This window comes from Watersipora subatra, chromosome 11 (genome assembly GCF_963576615.1).
Source record: "Watersipora subatra chromosome 11, tzWatSuba1.1, whole genome shotgun sequence".
Taxonomy (NCBI): domain Eukaryota; kingdom Metazoa; phylum Bryozoa; class Gymnolaemata; order Cheilostomatida; family Watersiporidae; genus Watersipora; species Watersipora subatra.
This window is the reverse complement of record NC_088718.1, coordinates 3352270-3373915: the sequence shown is the minus strand read 5'-3', so window position 1 is coordinate 3373915 and position 21646 is coordinate 3352270. Positions and strand designations below refer to the sequence as shown.

Below are 21646 nucleotides of genomic sequence, written 5' to 3'. Positions count from 1 at the left end.
TGTTTTCTTACACTGATCTTGATACAAGATATAATTGCATTTTCTTCCTTTAGCGTTCAAACCGTTGTTAACAACCTGTTAACAGATTGACAGAGTTACAAGAATGGTTTTCATAACTCATCAGGCAGCATGTCATGAACATGTTCGAGAGCTAATATTTGGGTTTTACATAAATCTGATTTTGATGCTTTTCTGCACCTATGAAATTATGTGCGATATCGAGGCTGTTCTACTTAGAAATGTTACTAGTACAATACATACCAATAATTAACAACTTACTCTAAATTACTAGCCTGTTCTTAGAACAAATGAACTGATTTGACAAGGAAAACAGCTCATTTGCTACCGGATAAAATGTTTGGTCAACACAACAAACATTCTGCTGTGGCTACACACAGCAACAAACTACACAGTCTCAAAACACATGGTACTGACAAATAAGTTGACCAATGAAAATTGGTTTTATATGAGTGTTGAGTCAAACTATTCATATTGCACTTTTTAAACAATTTATTGTTTACAAATATTGCCAATTCCAAAATCAATTTTTAGTTTTCTATCATAGAGCATGAAGTTCTAGTGATATTAGCATTGGCTTAAATACTTCGGTGTTGTTTTCTCTAACAGAGGCAGCAAATGTATTTATCCGTAATGTTTATTTTTACATAATGTTTATTTTTACATAATGTTTATTTATCTGTAATGGTGTGGTGCAATAAAGCAGTTGTATGACCATTTGTGTTAAATATAAAACCTCTAAACAATTTTATGTACATCGAGACCTTCATGATAATATAACTTCAGCGTGTATTTACTTCAGAGGCATCACAACTAGTCAGCAATCTCAGTAACTTCGAACACACATACACATACATAGAGAGGGTGCTTTGTCTACGCCTAGTTATGGATTTGTTGGACGAGTCAAGTCAATCCTCTATTGTAGGTACTCGCTTTCTGAATTGTGGTTCCGAATATAATTGAATCAAATCACCTCGAGGCTTCCTTAACAAATAGAATCGCTCGATCTGTCAACATAAACTCGATACGGATTGGCTCGAGGAGCCTGAGATGTTAGATTAGCAAACAGTCCTTATCTTGTTTATTGATCTGCTACAAGAGAGAGAGGCAGTGAGAAATCGGGTTGCTCTCACAACCTATAGGATTATACTAAGCTCTTGATGCTATGGTGAGTTTAGAATTGCAGTCTGCAGTTAGTTCTTTCTTGATGTATGACTATAACTGATCTAAAGTCCCAGAAAGCTGTATTGACTCAACCCAAATATCTTTGACCTTCGAACAAGGAAAATGTTTGTTGCAGCTATTTTACCTTACCTAATGGGATACGCAGTACATTTCATTATAGGTTTTAATTTTTATTGCAGGAATGTCATTTTATTAATGAAAACTTGATTTTTCTTCACATTTTTACATTTGTTAGCCTCTGTAATGGATTGTGAAAATGGATATAAAATCTATAGCCTTACTGCCAACCGATTGCGTTAGCGCTAACCTTTAAATGCTCATTGCCAACTAACATTGACCTTTACGGTTTGAAATTTATCCAGCTTCTATCAGTCGCCCAAAGCAGCCTCTAAAGTGCAGCAGCAAAAAAGTACATCTCAAAATACTCAGCGACTTGCAGCTAAGTTCAACTTGTGACTTACAATAAATTTAGCTTATATTCTCTGTTCGCACTTGGCTGCAATGATAGAAAAATAATGATACTTTCTGATAAAATCTACTAAAACTTTGTTGAAGTTCATCATTAAATTATGTTGTCTGTAGTCTGAAAAACTACTAATACTAGGGTGCTGCACTGATGTAGTTAGTGCGTGATCGCTGTCATTGTTCTTGTAATCAAGTACACTACAAATTGTCACTTCCATTGAAGAAATAAAGGCAGGAGGAAAAGTGTCTTACATTAATCATTCATCTGAAGGGTAGTGGTTACTCCTACAATGCCACAATTATGTTAGTTCAAGTGACATGTACTTATGGTAGCGTTGTATACACACTATATTTAGTAGGGTATGTATGTTCCATGCCAAATGGAAGATTATATTTTATATGATACAGACTGCTCGAAATAAACCTTAATCATTGTCTCTACTGTGTGACTTTTTGTGGAATGCTTGAAGCAGTTTTGAATGATTTCGTTTGTACTATTTTCCGCGTTAAACGTAAAGTTTTGCTTCTCTTGACAAACGTGTAGTTTCTTTTGGAATCGCTAGAACTATCGCGATTCCAAAGTAATCGCTTAGTTCTAGCGAATAGAATAGCGATAGAGTAGCGATTCCAAAGGAATCCCCTGGTCTTAGCCAATTCTTTGTTCTACCAAATTCCAATTGAGCTCGAATTTTGAATGATGACAGCCACAGCAGGTTTTGAAAGCACCTGTACGTACTTGTAGCTTTAACTTCAGTTCAATTGCTGCCTAAAATAGCTGTCTAAATACTATGATATAAAAAAACTAGAAAGTTGTTTTCTGAAGGATTCTTTTAGGGCTTTTTGAAGGATTTCGTTTTTGAGCATTTACCCATTTCGGTTTGCAATTAAATAGTGAGAATTTTTTAGTTTGAGTTAGGGTGGATATGTTTATCATCTGGCATGAGATGTAGCTTTGAGGCTTTTGTATAAAAAGTTGCCTCTTGCTCAAACATATTATTTTAATGAAATGAGAGCCATTTTAACAATTACCATTGTTACATGGAATGCTAGGACGCCAGTTAGCAGGTTTCTGCCGGTGCCCCTAATGAAGACCATCGTGCATGACATGGTCAGTGTTAAAGGACACGTACGCGAAGTCTTATTATAAAGGCATGTGAATCCAATACGCCTCAGCTCATCTTGTGCCGGGGAACTTTATCGTTACTGTTTTGAAAATTTATTTTGGTCACCGGAAATATTTACTTTCGATTTTGAGTGCTAAAAACAACTGTCTCAGTCATCGACGAAATTACCTTACACACTAAAGAGTAATGTCACTCACCACCATGCTATTCTTACTCGTAGAGGCCCACTGATGGTTCGCCCATTTGGGAATGCATCAGATAGCCAGAATGTTGCACGAGTCTCTTTAAAAACATTTCTTCACAAGTAGGCACGCTCAATCATGTCCCTGATCAGTATAAGGAACAATGGCAATAAGCTGGACTAGCTATCCATGGAGCATATCATCTACTCTCTAACATTTGAGGGTTCACTTCAGTGACTCAGCAGTTTAGTAAGGCGAGACGATATTGATCTCAGTTTCTTCTAACTAGCATAAAAACCAATAAGACAACAAATACCATGTATTTTGCACGCCTCATTTCACGTAGAAGCAAGGTTTATTTTCCTTCCGATTCTTATCTATTTAGAGGAAATCAATATTGGTGACAACAAGGTCAGTGAAAGGTCATCTTTCATGTTACATAAAGTTGTTTTTTCACTACCATATGTCAAGTTTAACTGATTACCATAAAATTATAAAAACTAGTTTACCAAATATTTCCATTGTAAGTTGGTGTGAAGACAGTTTTTCTGTCAACCTCATGAAGTGGCTTCCTAATCTTCAGTTGACACTCCATGAAGGTTCTACACACAGTGCCGGCATTTTTACTTGGTGCAGTTTTGTTTGACTAGCTGGCTGTGTTCGCTGTCACACGGGCAAACTCTGCTAGCTGATGCATCATGTTTCACAGATGAATAACGGTTAAATTGCTGCTGCCACAGGCTTCTTGGTAGTTTTGTAGTGCCTAACTTGAAAGCAATGAGTATTTTAATATTTACCTACGTCCAACTCACTTGATTCTACTGCAAGAAAATATTTATTTTATCTATTCTATAGATGCTGCTTAATATTTATATTAATGATATTATTGTTAATAATATTATTAAACGATACCATAATTGTCAAGCACTGATTGATAAAAAACTAAAGCATAGCTGATACCTATGTCAAATTCCACGAGTTACAAAAAGTTGAACCATTTAGATTTTTCTTGTAAGCTGTTGTTGTAATCAGTTTTGCCATGAACAATTTATACAAAAATAAAAAAGTTGAAAAGAATATTTGATAGATAATAATTGCAGTAGCAAATGAGCAGGCAACTCTCATTTTGTGTTATGAATATTCCAATATTGAGAATAAGTAGATGTGAACATATTTGAAATTTGGTTGTGTGAAATCAGGGAGAATATTAGCAAGATGAACAGTCTTCAGTATCACTGCATTACATTCAACTAAAACTAGTTCCTTTATGTTACGAAGCCTCTTATATGCTATAAGCTAGTTGAGAAGTAGCTCATACCTGTATGTGCAATGTGTCAGGAATAGTATATGACATGTACGTTATGTATAATGATTAATAACAGTTACACAATTAGCATAATATTATTGGACCTATTATATCAATATATATATATATATATATATATATTATCTAATATTTTACAGCATCAGATGTATAGTGTACAGTGTTTCCTGGTATAGGATGAAAGGTGTATGGTATATTGTACTCGACCTATATTATTGATCAGAAACATACCATAACTTGTTGTTTTTGGTATCACTTAACTAGTTTGTGTTGAGAAACTGCAAGACCTCAAATAGGATACCTTCCAGATGCTCAATTCATAGATATACCTAACAGATAGAGCTTCTAATGCTGCTATATAGCTATGCAAGTTTGCGTTATCCTTTATGCAAAATATCCGTCCACACATTTGACATAGTAACCATGGAAATGTTTGTACGTAATAAGGTTTGATTTATTGGTGACACAACCTTGGAGTATCAATAAATATTAGTCGCGAGTTTCCGTCAGGTTTCCATGGATTTTTCAAATATTATCCTGGCAGTTCGAATGGGAGCGTGGCTCAAATGGATCAGGGCATGGTTTTATGCATAACAAAAGCTCATGAATGCCCAATCTTTCAAGATCTAATATTCTTTTTTTTCATGTTTTATGCGTGCTGTTCGTCAATTTTGATTTGGTTTTTGTGTTATCTATATAGACTGCTTAAATAGTTATTTGCTATACTTTAGAAAAAAATCGAAAACAGTGTGCTGAACTAAATAATTACAGATATACAAACTAGCCAACTACCTTGGTTGAGTAAAAAATGCATAGCCGATGACATAATGTATGACATGCCGCATACAACCCAACATGTTGGTAACGTGTGGTAACAAACACATTTGAACTTGGTTAAAGGCATTGTTGCTATTAATTGAAATCAATTTTTCTCCTTTCTAATTCTAACCATTTTTATTTAAGATCCGATCGTTTTCTCTATCAGGGAAAACAAAACAAAAGTATTTAAGCCAATGCTAATATCACTGACAGTTTATGCTCCATGATGGAGAACTCAAAATTGACTTACATTTTATAAATGAGCACTGTTTGAAAACCGACAAATTGTTTAAAAATCCAATATGAATGTCATTCGAATAAGTTTTAGTGATCAAATTATTTTTCAGTACCGCGTGTCTGTAGATTGTGTAGTGTGTTGCTGTGTGTAGCCACTGAGGGATATATGTAGTGTGTTGGCGAAGCTTACCATCCAGGTGTGAAAGGGCTACCAGTTTTTCTTGTCAAATCAGCTCATTTGCTCCAAGAACAAGCTAGTAATTTAATGAAGTTGTTAATTATTGGTCTGTATTGTATTAGTTTACATACTAGAAATTAGCACTAGGAGCCACCGGTATCAACCTTACCATTTGTTTGCTTGAATTTGGTTTGCAAATCAGATGTGTCAACAGACTCTCGCTCAAAAGCTTATAGTTTCTCACAATTGGACTAGCATCTGCCATGACATGTCTCAGACATATGCTACACTGTGAAGCAGACAAAGCAAAACAAATCAAAACAGCTTAAATATTATGGGACACTTGATTAGTTCATGTATCAAAGAACACAAAAGGTATAAGCCGGATCTGTCATTCTGCTTTGTGACTTGATGCTAGCAATTATAGAGGCTCCTGGAGTGTTTATCTTCTGTTTGTAAATAGTTTGTGTAGAATTCAGTAACTTTAATTACTAGCCTGAGAAGATTGATTAAATGTTTGTCAAACTATATTTGTAGCCAGAGAATAGAATAGTTATTTGCTAATGCGCAGGGTCTTGCAATCATCGTGATTTGAGTGTGAAATGTAGTATATATTAACCTTCAATCTTCAACATAAATAGTGATAGAATTAGCTTTTGCGATGAAGAGTTATTTCATATCTAATCAAACTCGTATTCATGAGTCTTGGTACATAGCAATGAGAATAGTTTGTTTCATTTGTTCAGTTAGGTTGAATTTTATATTATATATATGTACCACTAGTGGGAATTAGCACAAGCTAGAGAAAGCTCTTTGGCCATCACACATTTATGATTTGATGAGGGATTGAGGATTAATAATTTCTAATGATTGACGAGATATTTTATTAATCTCCGTCTTATTACTCAGGCTGATCTTCTTGCAACAAAAATTTTTCTAACAATGATCGTTACCGATAATATCGAAGAATGGTAGTCACTGACTTGAAATAACGATAGTTGCGATTTTACTACAATAAACTACATTTGAGAAAGATGGTAGAATCAAGAGCTAGCAATGAACATGACACATTTGAGGAGTTGTTTATCACATTATCCAAATAGAAAACTAGAGATGTATATTGAATAAAAAAACGATTTTTCGATGCAAATAAAGTTTTGATTTCAGAAAGGTTTTAACATAATGATGGAAATATCTTAAACGGATAAGACATAATTAGCTGAAAATAAAATTTTCATACCGGCCGTTATAAGCATGTGGAGGTATTTTGTCATCATCAGATCAACAAAACATATTGAAATATAATCCAACAGAGTGTCTCACAATCAACCTCAACCATAGAGACTTCGAAATCATCTATATTGATTATTTGAATTGTTGATATCGTGAATTGTTGATACCACATGCTATTAGGTTTAGTGAGAAATTCTAACACACTTGAACACTAGATAAACAGACTGCAGAATACTTCAAACAAATTCAACTTATTTTATATTTTGATTCATGCATTACAACCATTCGTATACAGAGTCAAACTGTTCCATAAGAATACACCATTGTTTGTTTAATTTGCTCCATAGACCTTCAGTAGACCAAGAAAGTATTAAAAGTATTAACTGTATAATTAATAAGTCTATGATTTTCTCCACAGCCAAAAAAACTTCTATAAATAGAACAGCACAACCACGATGCAATAAAACAAATGTATTATGTGAAAATTGAAGAAAAAGAAATACTAAAAAGTAATCAAGCTGGTTTTTGTTTTATTGTTATGCTACTTTATAGAGATGAAAAGAGGTGAATGATGCAGTAGACGGAGGGTGTGTAGGTATAAAACTGGGAATAGAGATATGCAACATAACTTACTGTAACTCAGACTAAGCTCTAGCTCTCAACTATGTAAACTTTTATTTTTGTATTTTTGTTTATTACTAAGTTTTTATTTACAGCCTTTACACCATTTCAGGCTGTCTTGTTTTAGCATCACTTCCAAGAAACTCTGGATGTTGTTTGTCTGAAACTACTTTGGTATACAGTCTAATGTTGGTTAAAATCTTACACTGCTACGTAGGAAATTCAATGTTAGGATAATTTTCAATAGAGGTTTTACAATACACTCTTACATGTCTGTTAAACACTTATTATTGCGTCATGTAGACATAAATTTTTGTCACATTCGCACACTATTACTGATGTAATAAGCGATAATAATCATACAGTGGAAAGGTTAAACATCGCTGCCTTACGATTGACAAGAAGCTGATGGGGATGCAGAGGATAAATTGGTAGCTAGCTTAATTATTTTAGTTTAAACACTGCAACAGATTGATTACAACTGTTGAGGGAGTTTCTACTTTATTTCTAAACGTAAAACCAGAAATTATCTTCTCTTTATGATAATAACTAAACCTCAAAGCAAATGAGCACCTGCAATAGTTCTAGTTAAATATCACATACACCTCTTTTGTTTTCAAATGTAAATGCGCAAAGTTTTGCTTTTTGGAAATAGAGCTCTCATAATTCAGATGAAGCTTTTATGCTTGTTCAAAGACCATATAGAGGATTTAGAGTTCTCTAAGTTTGAGGTCGTGTCATAGACATTTTGTTCGAATATATTTCAATATTATGTTAATCCGATGATGATAACATACACCCACATGCTTATAAATGCGCATGCCCAAAATTTTAGTTGTAGCTAGTTATACCCCATTCGTTTAAGATATTCCCACCTTTATATAAAAATCTTTCTAGAATCAAATATTTATTTGCATTAAAAATTAGCGACCAAAGCCCTTCAGACGAACTAGGTAGTTTTACTGAACTTTTTTCCAATGAAGCCACGAAGTTTATCATTGGTGTAATCCAGTATTTCTAGTCAGAAATGGAGGGGAAGGAGAAACAAGATATGGCGCTTTGTGTCAAGCATATATGTACCTGATGGTGAATTGGGTGAACGATCTGTGGCTCATACCAACTTTGCCTTTATACGCTTTAGGATGTTGGTGTATTCGGATTTAACAATAGCACATTTTGCTAATGATGGAGGAGTGGAAATGCATACATAGCATTCATGTATAGCTAATAGGAGGTGATTTGCATAAATCTGTAATTCCTCACAGAATGGTATGATAATCACCAAATGTTTACCGTTGCCGAATAGTAGCTAGTATTCTTGACATCTCTAAGGCGCTTTTAGATTCCCTTCACCCTAAATGTGACAAAATGTGATGTCAACCATTGTCCCTCGTGACAGAGGCATGTTGACCACTCAAACATGCGCCCGCCCGTACCCTAGCAGAGCCCGCTTGACAACCTGATAAGCATTCATCAAGATTTACATGTATCGATAAACTTTGAATTATGTTCTTCATGCCATCTTCAGCGATATATTCGTGACATGGTTATTATTCTATCAATAAACATAAACGCACGCACACACGCGTGCACGTGTACACAACAGGGTCTATATGACAAAATGGGGCCCATGATAAGTATTTGTTTAGCTCAAGGTTTATGTGGACTAAGAGTTGTTTCCTACATATCTTTTCAATGATATTATTCTATCAATGACTTCTGAACGAATTCAAGGAAATATTTTTAGTATAAACATGTTTAGGTTATCACAACCTAAAACATTTACCAATAAAAACCTTGGCCTACTGCCTTTTTCGCTGCTTCATCTCGCAAAAGCTGATTCACTGTCAACCGACATTTCCCGATTTTGTTATCAACACATTCGTGTAACCAAATCATAGTGAAAACCACTGCGATCCTCCTAAATTTGCGAAGGGTACATGGTTGGAATCCAAGTGGCTCACATGTACCTCAATAGTATACATTCTGCACATAGGAGAATCTCCAAATGCCCTTTGTAATCTGTTTGATGGGTGACTACAAAGAAAGCAACAGTACTTCTACATGAACAATGACATAATTAGAATACTGTAACAGATTTGATACAGACATTATTTATAACTCGGCTCTCTAAGACTGTGGTAACAATATATGGTGTTATCTGCTATGTAAACAAAATTTTTACATTAGTAAAAAATGGAACCATCATTTTACACAAAAAATATTCTGGAGCTAACAGCAAGGTTTGCAGTCATTTAGTTAAATACTGAAAAAAGTTTTAATTTTTTTTAATACGTAGAAGACTACTATGGCAATTTTCAATCTCAAGTTCCAAGTAAACAAAATAAATTGCATTAAGGTATCAAGTTGTGAAAAATTGGGTTTTACGCTTAATGAAGTTGTTCATCATTCTCTTAAGGACAGCCATAACTGTATGGTTTTCTCTAAATGTTTTGGTTTTATCTCAGAAGTCAACTCTCAAGACTGTCTAATATTGCCTTTAATCCTGTGACAGCAGCTCGATAAGAACTGAGATATGTAATAAAGAATGGAATACACAACACAGCTAAAAGTTGGCCTTCTAAATAATAAATTGCCATAATCAATTGGCACTCAGCCAACATCACCTATTACATACACTGTTTCCATGGCGCGGATGATGCAGGTTTGGAGTTGTACACACATGGAGTTACTGTGGTATGAGTGTTTTAATGGACACTCGAGTATTGCTGACTGACACAGGCGCTTTATTAAAAAAGATGAAGAATTCTACACCAGAGGTTATTGCGGTGTACTCGGAACTGCTCAACTCAAAATAGAATGACTGAATTATGAAAATGGTTAAAATGGAATAGCTTGTGCGACATTTCTTGTGCATCATTCACAAGCGCTGTTTACATTTTTCGAAAAGACCAAACATCTGATAAAAATTTGCAAATAACCAAAACTCGCTTGACTTGTGAGTTTTTGCTGTTTCCATCTGGCGATGACACAAACTTGTGGATTATCTGGCGTGTCATGGAAACATAGTGATGGTGAGATAGATAATAACGTCATGACTACCCATGCTTAAATAAAATCGTATGTCTTCGTTATTTGTCATCAAGCAAGAAGGTGTCTCTAAGCGCAATGTGTCAGCAAACTGACTTTAATACCTAATATGGCAGCATGAACAGATAGCATTTGAGCTGTTTTTAGAAGTTTTCTGGTTCAAGTCAAATGTCTTAAACCATAACTGCCACGAACAACTTTTATTGTATTTACTAGGTAAATCAGACATGCTGATTCCGATTTTGTAATCAAAATAAAGATTAGGCCACTAACTTTCAGAGTAATAAAGGATTTTTTATAGCGTTTTAATATCGGTCTCGAAAACAACACGATCGGCATAACAAGCTCCGCCCATAAATACTTGACGTAACCTAGCTTTTTAGGAACAGAAGTTACGTAGAGATGTTTAGACCGATTTAGAATAATAGAGACGGGTGTTTTAAAATCTATTAATATCTAAATCCAGCTTTAAAAATAATATCAGTCTTTTCTGAAAGGTAGATAAGCTATTTAGCATTGCATATTTAAAAAGCGCGATAACAACGCTAGCTCGTGATAAAACCGCGCTTTTTGAGCTCATTTTTCTCGGCGTCCAGCCCATTTAAACGTCATGTAACAAGCTGCGAGCAATTTTAAATAGTTTATATCCCTTTCATAAAAAACTGAAATTATTTTACAGGCTGGATTTAGATAATAATGGGTTTTAAGACACCCATCTCTATTATTCTAAATCGGACTAAACTTTCCTAACTTCCGTTTCGGAAAAAGCTAGGTTTCGTCACATATTTATGGGCGGAGCTTGTAATGCCGATTGTGTTGCTTTCGAAACGGATATTGAAACGCTTTAAAAAAGCCTAAATGACTTTGAAGGTTAGTGGACTAATCTTTATTTTGAGTACAAAATCGGAATCAGCGTGTCTGATTTACCTAGTAAATACAATAAAAGTTGTTCGTGACAGTTATGGTTTAACTACTAAAGCCTGGTACACGCTGTCGCAGTATATCAGCAGTAATTCCGCTCTACATCGGTTGCCATATGTGATAACATTGTTCACACTATCACAAACCCATCTGCATTTACATTCGTGAATAGTCTGCAGCATAGCCTTCTCATTACACAATGCAGTCCCTGAAATACTAGTCCCGCAGCAACTATCATGAAGGGAAAGATACATGTAAATCAAGCCAATCAACATCACCGAAGTGGGGCATATTGCACGATCTGTCATGGATACACAGTGAAATAATGGGAAAGTTTGACAGCTGCAATGTTTCCCGACATATCGGCAAAGTGATGTCATCGGTCTACAGTGCACAGTCTATGAATAATCGACGAGAGGACAACTCTTACACACTGCGATAAAGTGTGAACCAGCCTTAGTAGACGCAGTATAGCGAGCAGTCAGTGGAAGTCCAATGCCAACAGATCTCTTGCCCCAATGGTGGAAACAAATGGCAATGAAGCACTTAATATGCAATGTTTTTAAACTGTGTTTTGGACTAGCTGCCAACTAAAAATTGAAAGTTATCACAAACAGATTAAAAGTAATATCTTTTTAGTGAATTGAAGTGTAACCCAGGAGAGTCAAACCAGGCTTTTAAAGCCTACCAACAAATTTGATTAAAGACCTAATGATCCTGAAAAGCACAGAGTTTTTGTTTTTTATGTTCAATTTTTAACAAAATGTTTATTCCGAAAAGTTCCAGTTAACCAGCATAAGTCTACTTATGCTCTTCAAATGATCTTCCCAATTTCTGCATCTTGGCTATCAAGCATTGTTGTGCTGTAAAATTTAACATGTTAACCTACATGTGTGTTTGAGAAATGATTTGGTTTCAATTTTGAAAAAGTATTACAGTACATGGACATATGTACCTTGCATTTTTATTTTTGTGTTCCTTTTAGTTTACAAGCGGGAAAGCTAGATTTTTAATTTAGTTTTACCAAGTTTTTGATTATTTTGATAATGATTACGAAAAGCAATGACATGTAGTCATTGACAAAATTTCCTCATACACTATGTACATGTAAACTTTTGCCAAATGTTTCACGCTTGTGAAAGATGAAAACAGCTTTTGCAAATGATGCGCAAGAAATGTCAATGAAGCTATTCCAGTTTAAACATTTTTTTACACTTCAGTTGTTCTTATTTCGATTTGAGCCAGTTTCAAATGAGTTGCTATGACCACTGGCATAGAACTCCTTATCTTTTTTAACAAATCGCCCTCATATGTCTATTGAAACACTTATAGCACGATAACTCGACGTGTACACAACTCCAAATTCGTATTATGCGCATCATAGAAACATATTGATAAACTAAAGAGTAGTCATGCACGCCACTTTCTTTTCTCACATCAAGTAGACCGTAAGGGGTGTGCCCAGATGGCCTTTGGATCTAGGATGCTCCTCAAAGTTGTTTCTCTTATTACATGGCTTGTAGCCTCTCACCTATCTGTTGCTCGTACTAATCTGCCTTCTCTAGCCGGCCATGTACATTTAGAGATTTTACTTCAGACAAATAATTTGGCTACAATACAGAGAGAATAACCTGGTATTGCCTGGTAACAAAGAATAGATGGTTTTAGAATGGTGACAATGACAGCTGTTGGGCAAGGAACATCCTTACAAAACGAATTGGTCAAATGGCTTCAAACACCTGCTGTTTTCTTTATCAACAGAACTTTTCTAGAAAATTCTAACATTCTGGCAAGTCAGAAAATTCACGCAGGTCTAAAAAATTTTAAATATATTAATGCTACCATAAAGGTTTGTTATTCTATATATATTTTTAGTAAACGTAACATTTGTAATGATGCCACGCAACTAAATCTTTGTTACAAGCTCCAAAGCATTTTAAAATTGTATCTATAATCTTACGATGAGATCTTATTAAAACCCAAAACATACCAACACATGTTACTCTCCAAGCAGAGGCTTTGCAATGATACATTTGTTACATAGAATTTTGGATTGAGTTTCTCATTTTGAGTGTTTGATATGGCAGACACCTGTAAGCCGTGTCCTTGGACAAGTTTATAGTTAGTTTTCAGGGTATTAGAATTTAAAGCAGGATACATTTGCAGATATCTTCTTCAAATGGTAGATTTTTGTAAAGCTCAGCAGGAAAAGGCCACTTCTCAAAATGATCAAAGTATGATTTAGTGTATATCACTGATGCGGTCAATAATTGAAGATAATGTTCCTCTGTTGAAGAAACAGCCAATCAGAGTAGAGCATTAACTAATACCCATCGCACTGTATTTTCGTGTATATTTTATTATGTAAGAGTGAAATGAATATGTATATATGCAATACGCAAGGTACTCTAACATGACACCCACACAGTCACTGGTTTTTCGTACTCATTATCGATTAGCTACTAGCTAAATGAATCAACTTTCAAGATGAACTTAAATCACATTTTAGTAGATTTGATCAGAAAGTGTCAGTACCTTTCTACAGTTTGTTTCTATTGTTTTTATGTTTGAGGTGATTTGACTGTCAGGATGTTTTAAGAATAAAATTGACACAATTTGAAAATGGTTAATACAAAACACTCAGATCAAGTGAAAGTGTGATTATGATGTCTATAGGAACAAAGAGACTGACAGAATAGAGATGCATAATCCTGTAACTTGAACGCAATAGTCGATATTAACTATAGCAATGATAGCAACTAGGATATCATTTTGCACAAATTTCTGTTCCGAGCGCTTTAACCACGATCAAGTTGTATCAATTTTAACCTTGAAACATCCTGGCAGTCAGACCAACTCAAACATCAAAAACAATCGCAAATGATAGAAAATACCGATATTTTCTAATAAAATCTGAAATTTTGTGAAAGTTCATCTCCAACCAGAGACTTTTTTAAAATTGGAAGATTTATCAGGTCATTGTAAAAGGCTTTTTACTAAATCATGCTGTAATTAAAATTTGTTAAGACCATGTTGAGGTAAAGTACATGTGAAAAGCGCTTACTACCTGCATCTCCCTTCCCTTTTGTCATCCAGTTTCGAAGTCGATCCTTCCTATATCCTTCGTGATGTCATACATGTATTAATTCTGACTCCACATTTTGTTTGATTGCAAAGCATTTTCATGAGCTGTGTTCAAAACGTACATCAAGTGGCAGGATTGCTCGTAGCAACATAAATGTCTTTAATTGAAATGCAACAAGGAAAATGGCAAACCGTGTCGACCGCTATCACAATGATGCTCATGAAGGAATCACATCGGGTCAGAGTATGAGAGGGATTTATGTATTCCAATTTTTTGTTTATACAGTATTTCTAGTTTCTAAAATTTATTAATTATTACTTTTCACCCCGTGAAGTACTGAAGCTACGAAAGCTGAGTTGCAAAGTAGCAAGAGATTACTGTAGCCAACTTTAAGGTTCTCTCTCTTAATAATGGCTATTGAGCAGAATCATAAGCCATCCTATTAAATGTGACAGAATCCCTTTCATCTATCTGACACTCGTTGCAGGTTTTCATGAATACGTCTTACAATAAGCCGTTGCTATGAGCTGACTCCTTGATGGTCGCTCCAAGTCAACAACCTACTACTCGTACCGCCAAAGGGGAGACAATCATGTCTGCTGCAGAAGTGGACACCCCATCTCTTGTCCATGATGAGCAGGGGAATGTTAGAGTGAATGTGTTTTTTCCAGATTATAGCGTACAGGTAAGGTTTTTCAAAATTATCATAGAATGCACGTAGTACAGCAAATATAACTATAAACTTTCTAAACACTGGTAAGTATGCAGGTTTACTAGGTGTACTAGTACCCTGGCAGTCTAGAGTTCAGTGAGAGGTCATCAGGTGTGTCAATAAAGCACAGAGAATAAGTACGTTCACATTAATTCTGAATTCCTGCAAGGTGAATGATTGGTGCGGGTGGTAGAGTATTGAACAGTACAACTAAAAAATGCAGGTTCAAATCCTGTACAAAGTAATTGTTTTTTAACCTCCAAACAAGATTTTGAACAGAGTGTAATATCGAGCATATGCACCATTTCAATCACTTGGTAAAGTTTTGGGAGTTATGCTCCCAAACTGCTTCAGTTTTTAACTAATTCTTACTCCACATTCTGCTTGATTGCATAGCATTTTCATGAGTTGTATTATAAACATACATCGAAAGGCAAGCTTGCTTGTAGCTAAATGTCTTTATTTGAGATGTTTTATTTTTTTCAACTAGTAGCAGAAGTTTTCAACCTTCTACTAAGTGACCGGCTAATGGCTTCTGTTGGCATGTACAGACTGTAAACAATAGCGCTTTGTAGATACTGAAATGTTTTGTGCAGTTCTGATTACATTTTAAAAAGTCATTGCAGCAGACCAAGGGAGTGGGAATGACTTCGTTCAGCTTCAGCTGCAGCTATGATTGACATTTAGCTGCCTTTTTGCATGAAAGTCACTAACTTTCCATACAGCTATACTGTAGTCATAGCAAGGTGCCACAGTGCTGTGTAGCTCTACGATGGGGCAACAAGCAGATCATGTTTCCATAGGACGCTTATGGTAGAGCGATGGTTGCGCGATGCCCTATGTCAAGGTTATATCAGCAACCTTTGCGCACATTGGTTGCTGCAGCTGTTTCCATAGTGCAAAGATGGCGCATCCCGTTTCACTTTCGAACGGTGACACTGAGCCACGACAGAATGAGAACAACATGGCTGTTCCCATCATGGCATGTGCGCCATATGTCGGAAAACTTAGCTAACTTCAATATCTAAAGCAACCAATTATAGGAATAGTAAGTTAAGAATACAGCTTGCTAGGTTCTTAGCTTATTAGCTGTAATTGCAGTAATATATAGCTTGTTAACTGATCCAGCTAGATATTACTTACTAGCCGGTTAGTTGACCAGTTCTGTATTTTCTATAGCTACTCTCACTGACCAGGTAGTAGCCACAGTTAGGATTAGTTGATATTGTAGGCTTAGCTGTGGAGATTATAGCAGATTAAAGTAGGGAAAGGAAAACATGTGCACCATTTTCACCGACTGATCAGTCTAAAAAGAAGACAACTCCAATATTTAGCTCTTAAACGCATGATTATATAGTAGCATGAATTGTAGTTTTGGCTGTTTCTTTAAAATTACTCTTGCTATTCATCAGATTACCATTTTAGATTGAAAAACATGTCTTTAGAATATTTTACATCCAGTTTTTAAAGAAGTGCAACTAAAAGTTCAACTGAATATCTGAAATGAAAATCTGCTGCTGACAGCACGCTAGTTCCTTTTGTACTTTCGGTTTACTTAGAATTAATAGATTTAATAGTTAGGCTCATTAGGTTGATTATTAGGTTTAATTAGTGCTTTTTGCGGTAAATATATTCAGCATAAGGGGAAAGATTAAAGCTGATCAGACTATTAGTTATGCAGAAACGCACTTTAAACAGGCCGAAAAATAATAGATGAATGGCTGCCATCAGGACATTAATTTCTATTGATATGCTGATTGAAATCCGTTGTAATGAAAATAAAAACTAGGCAAGCTAACTAAGAAGTCAAACAAAAAAACTTTGTCTCCTCAGCAACAAGAGCTTGATACTAAACTATTTGTTATTCTACTCATAGAAATATACACACGCTATCAGACTTGGTGTACATAACAAATATACACAAGCTATCAGACTTGGTGTACATAACAAATATACACAAGCTATCAGACTTGGTGTACATAACAAATATACACACGCTATCAGACTTGGTGTACATAACAAATATACACACGCTATCAGACTCGGTGTACATAACAAATATACACAAGCTATCAGACTTGGTGTACATAACAAATATACACACGCTATCAGACTTGGTGTACATAACAAATATACACAAGCAATCAGACTTGGTGTACATAACAAATATACACACGCTATCAGACTTGGTGTACATAACAAATATACACACGCTATCAGACTCGGTGTACATAACAAATATACACAAGCTATCAGACTTGGTGTACATAACAAATATACACACGCTATCAGACTTGGTGTACATAACAAATATACACACGCTATCAGACTTGGTGTACATAACAAATATACACACGCTATCAGACTTGGTGTACATAACAAATATACACACGCTATCAGACTCGGTATACATAACAAATATACACACGCTATCAGACTTGGTGTACATAACAAATATACACACGCTATCAGACTCGGTGTACATAACAAATATACACACGCTATCAGACTTGGTGTACATAACAAATATACACACGCTATCAGACTTGGTGTACATAACAAATATACACACGCTATCAGACTTGGTGTACATAACAAATATACACACGCTATCAGACTCGGTGTACATAACAAATATACACACGCTATCAGACTTGGTGTACATAACAAATATACACACGCTATCAGACTCGGTGTACATAACAAATATACACATGCTATCAGACTTGGTGTACATAACAAATATACACACGCTATCAGACTTGGTGTACATAACAAATATACACACGCTATCAGACTTGGTGTACATAACAAATATACACACGCTATCAGACTCGGTGTACATAACAAATATACTCACGCTATCAGACTCGGTGTACATAACAAATATACACAAGCTATCAGACTTGGTGTACATAACAAATATACACACGCTATCAGACTTGGTGTTATGCAATCATATGTTTTTTTAGTTACTTCTACAGCACTACATCTTTGCAAGAGTGCGAAATATAAACTGTTTGTTATATTTAATTTTTGATTTTTTATTGAACTCTAAGAGACTGGAACTTTAATACGGCACTCAGTTCAAAAGAAGTTGTGCTACCCTGAGTACTTTTGCAGTTGATGGAAAGTTGATAATACGGTTTAGCATCAGGGGGCTTGTTTGTGTATGCAAGGTTAGGCTTGAATGTGTTAAGAGCCTGGTTCTCAAGAACTAGAGGCAGCTTTGAAACCAAATAATTTTAGCGGCGTAACAGAAGGCGTGGAGCAAATGCTTGACCTTTGGATAAAGTCAGTCAAAAAATGAGGAAACGCATTGGGTTTTCACAGACTAACAGACAGACACTCCATGACAAAGTTGAATTTATTAATATGGATATCAACACTAGATATTTTCTCTGCAATTTGAGCATACAAATTTAATCAAGCTGTTTTGGAAATTGATTGAAATTAGGTGAGGAAACAACTCCCACTTGATCAAATATCAACAGAAAAGTTGGTGAAAAAACCTTGAACAACATTTGTGAAAAGTTTGTGTCAGGTATCAAAGTTAGAAGGTAACGGTAAATTAAAATATAACAAGATTTATGAGAAGACAATGGCTCACCAATTAGAAATCGCAATCACATTAGTTAGTCTACGATTGGTCTAACTTTTTGTTTCTGCACTTTCAATGCCCATGCTAAAGTATTTTGTTTCAGTTTTTATAAGCCTTGAGTAATCAGGTTTTTACTCTTTATAGATAAAAATATAACAGGTCTAGAAATCAAGAAAAGAAATAAAAGCATGGTAAATAATTAAGAGACAAATGTGATTCTACACTCGAGCCTTGTCTAAACCAACAGCTATTTTGATTCATAAGATAGAAGTGCATTGTTGATAAATTGTTGAAATTTAAAGATAAATTGTTGAAATTTAAAGATAAATTGTTGAAATTTAAAGATAAATTGTTGAAATTTAAAGATAAATTGTTGAAATCTAGATTAAAGTAAAGCTCAAGATTTGGGTTAAAAAATCGTTTAAAAACTCTCTCAATTTAATCTTGTTCAAACACTCTGTTACTAATAACACGTTGTTTCATGGCATCAGAAACTTTACAGAAATGCTTTGTGTTTGACCCGGATGAGAATATTTGGCTTGCCAAGAAACTAGTACTCGAAGAGTTTAAGGAACAGCTGTATGATCCCCTCAACTATGGCCTCTACCTGCCCCCTCAGAAGGGCAAGGCTGGCAAGTTCCTTGATGAGGAACGACCGCTGGAAGACTACAAACTAGTTGGTGAGTATCCTGACTTCATCACGTAACTGAAAAGTTGTATTGATCCTATGTTTTATTAAAGACTATGTCAATATAGTTATGTGAATATGCTCTCTGAATGTATAAAGAAATGTGCACCTTACACCTGGACCATTAAGGTTGGTAACATATTATCCTACTAGAGTAAGTGTACTCTACATATGGATGTAGCAGTTTAGGTAAAAGATACAAAATAGTTTTAGAGAATATCAACATTATCCTTTTGTCAGCCACGTGATGTTTTATGCACTCCTTAGTGTTACTCTAACTGAGAGATGATGATTTCACCCAATACATGTGCCTACCTACAAAAAGAAGGCTAAGGAAAACTGATAATGTAATACTAAAATTGAAGTTCTCTGTATATTATTGAAACGACTTAGATAAATAATATAAAATTTTACTCCTGATTTTTTAGGCAATTATTTCTTTAAAGATAATATGAAACTGAAATAGCTAAAAAGATTGTTAGCTGAATCAATATTATAGTTGTTAAGAGTAATTAATTTATTTTTTCAGTAATTAAAAGTTTTATGCATTTATGTGTATATGCAATCTTCAACATGTCATTAATTTGTATATGAATGTGTGAAATCGCAAAAAGTTATTTATTGAAATCTGTTTCACACCCTTTGTATAACATAGTATATGAATAAAGTTTTTTTCTGATTTTGCTAATAACGCAAAACTGCTCATCGTGCTATAACATCTGTGAAATATATAAAATAAAGTTGAGAAAAATAACTTAAACTGAGTTAAAAAATTACTTTCAAATGGTTTTGTTTATATGCAATTATAAATATGTAAAGTCAGTCTCGGACTGACACCAGTTATGGCAGCTCAACTGTTCAGAACTGAGTGGTGAAAAATGTCAGATATACCTCAGGGATAGATAACCAACATTTCATAAATAAAATTCTGTGAAATACTGGTTTATGTGAGGTTAGGTATTGTAAACACTCTTTTTAAGTTGAGACAACGTTTAGCGAGGTTTTGGTCTGCGATGGAACATGTTAAAATTTTCTCACTAAATCTTAAGTGCTTTTGCTCAAATAATAAATAGTTGTTCAATTCAACTTTAATAAGTATTTAATCAGCCAACAAATAATAAATATTCTAATCCCACGACCAAACACGAGCAAAGCAATTGTTTGCGAGCTTTATGATAAATGCATATGCGCACACAACTCCTGAAAAATTATCCGTCAATGGCCGTTACCAAACCCTTGTACCAAAATTCCATCAAAAAATTTAACCATTTTTGTGTAGAGTCATTTAAGTATAATAATGATACAAAACACATATAAACCTATTTAAATATGTTACCAAGTCTTTGAAAAGTTTCTGCAATATTCTAAAACTAACCCATTTGGTCGGATTATACATAAATAGACAGATTAATTTGGCCTAAAATCACCATTAAAACTTGACAAATCTTTTTTAATCAAAATTAAGATTGGCCAATGCTTATAATGAGTACTTTGGTATTCCAACTGATGTCCAAACCAGTGAAAGTAAAGGAAATGACGGTGATATTTTTCAAACGATTCTTATAAGATTATTACAATATTTAATTGTAAAAATAATTATTCGATTTTATAAGACTTAGTTATAAGAATAATCATTTGAATTTACTAGATCAAAGTATATAGTGAATGATGGTGTGCAATATGTTACTGTTATTATTTTTCTAAAGATTTTGTTGATGATACTGCGACTGTGCCCAATATCGCGGTACTGCCAAGCCGTTTTTAATATCTGCAAAATTAAGTAATAGGCCTACATTTTCTTATAGATATACATCTATTTCTATGACAACCAGCTAAAATTTGTTTAAATTTTTAAATTCAGCGTAATATTTTAGATATAAATACAGAAATATAGATAAATATCACAACTTCTTGATATTGGTTGCTATGACCAATGATACACAGCTCCCCCCAGCCTGTGTATATTACACAACAGCTTGCCATTTTACTTCTAATATTACATTTCTCCTATTGCAGGGGAGAGATATAAACATATAATCTTTTCCTTTCATTATTGCTGTTTGTTGTGCATAATAACACCCAGTACATTACAGCTACCATTGCAGCTACCATTGCAGTTTTCCTATTGCACTGCAGTGCCATTTGACTGCTAATATTGCATTTCTCAACCGGCAGTACCCTTTCTTTTTCCATTATCACTTT

The 21646-nt window shown here is 34.6% G+C and overlaps 1 protein-coding gene across 4 annotated transcripts in view; it reads left to right on the top strand.

Moving 5' to 3' along the window:
* The first annotated feature begins 983 nt into the window (after positions 1-983).
* LOC137408207 (protein shank-like) overlaps positions 984-21646 on the top strand; it is a 123406-nt gene continuing 102743 nt past the window's right edge. For 2 of the 4 annotated variants that reach the window (XM_068094618.1, XM_068094617.1), the window contains exons 1-3: positions 988-1186; positions 14931-15128; positions 19259-19436. In XM_068094618.1, coding sequence (XP_067950719.1) covers positions 14982-15128; positions 19259-19436 — 325 coding nt within the window. In that variant the 5' untranslated portion in view covers positions 988-1186; positions 14931-14981. Of the gene's footprint in view, positions 1187-14930; positions 15129-19258; positions 19437-21646 lie in introns of all 4 variants that reach the window. The other 2 variants (XM_068094616.1, XM_068094615.1) reach the window with 2 other exon arrangements.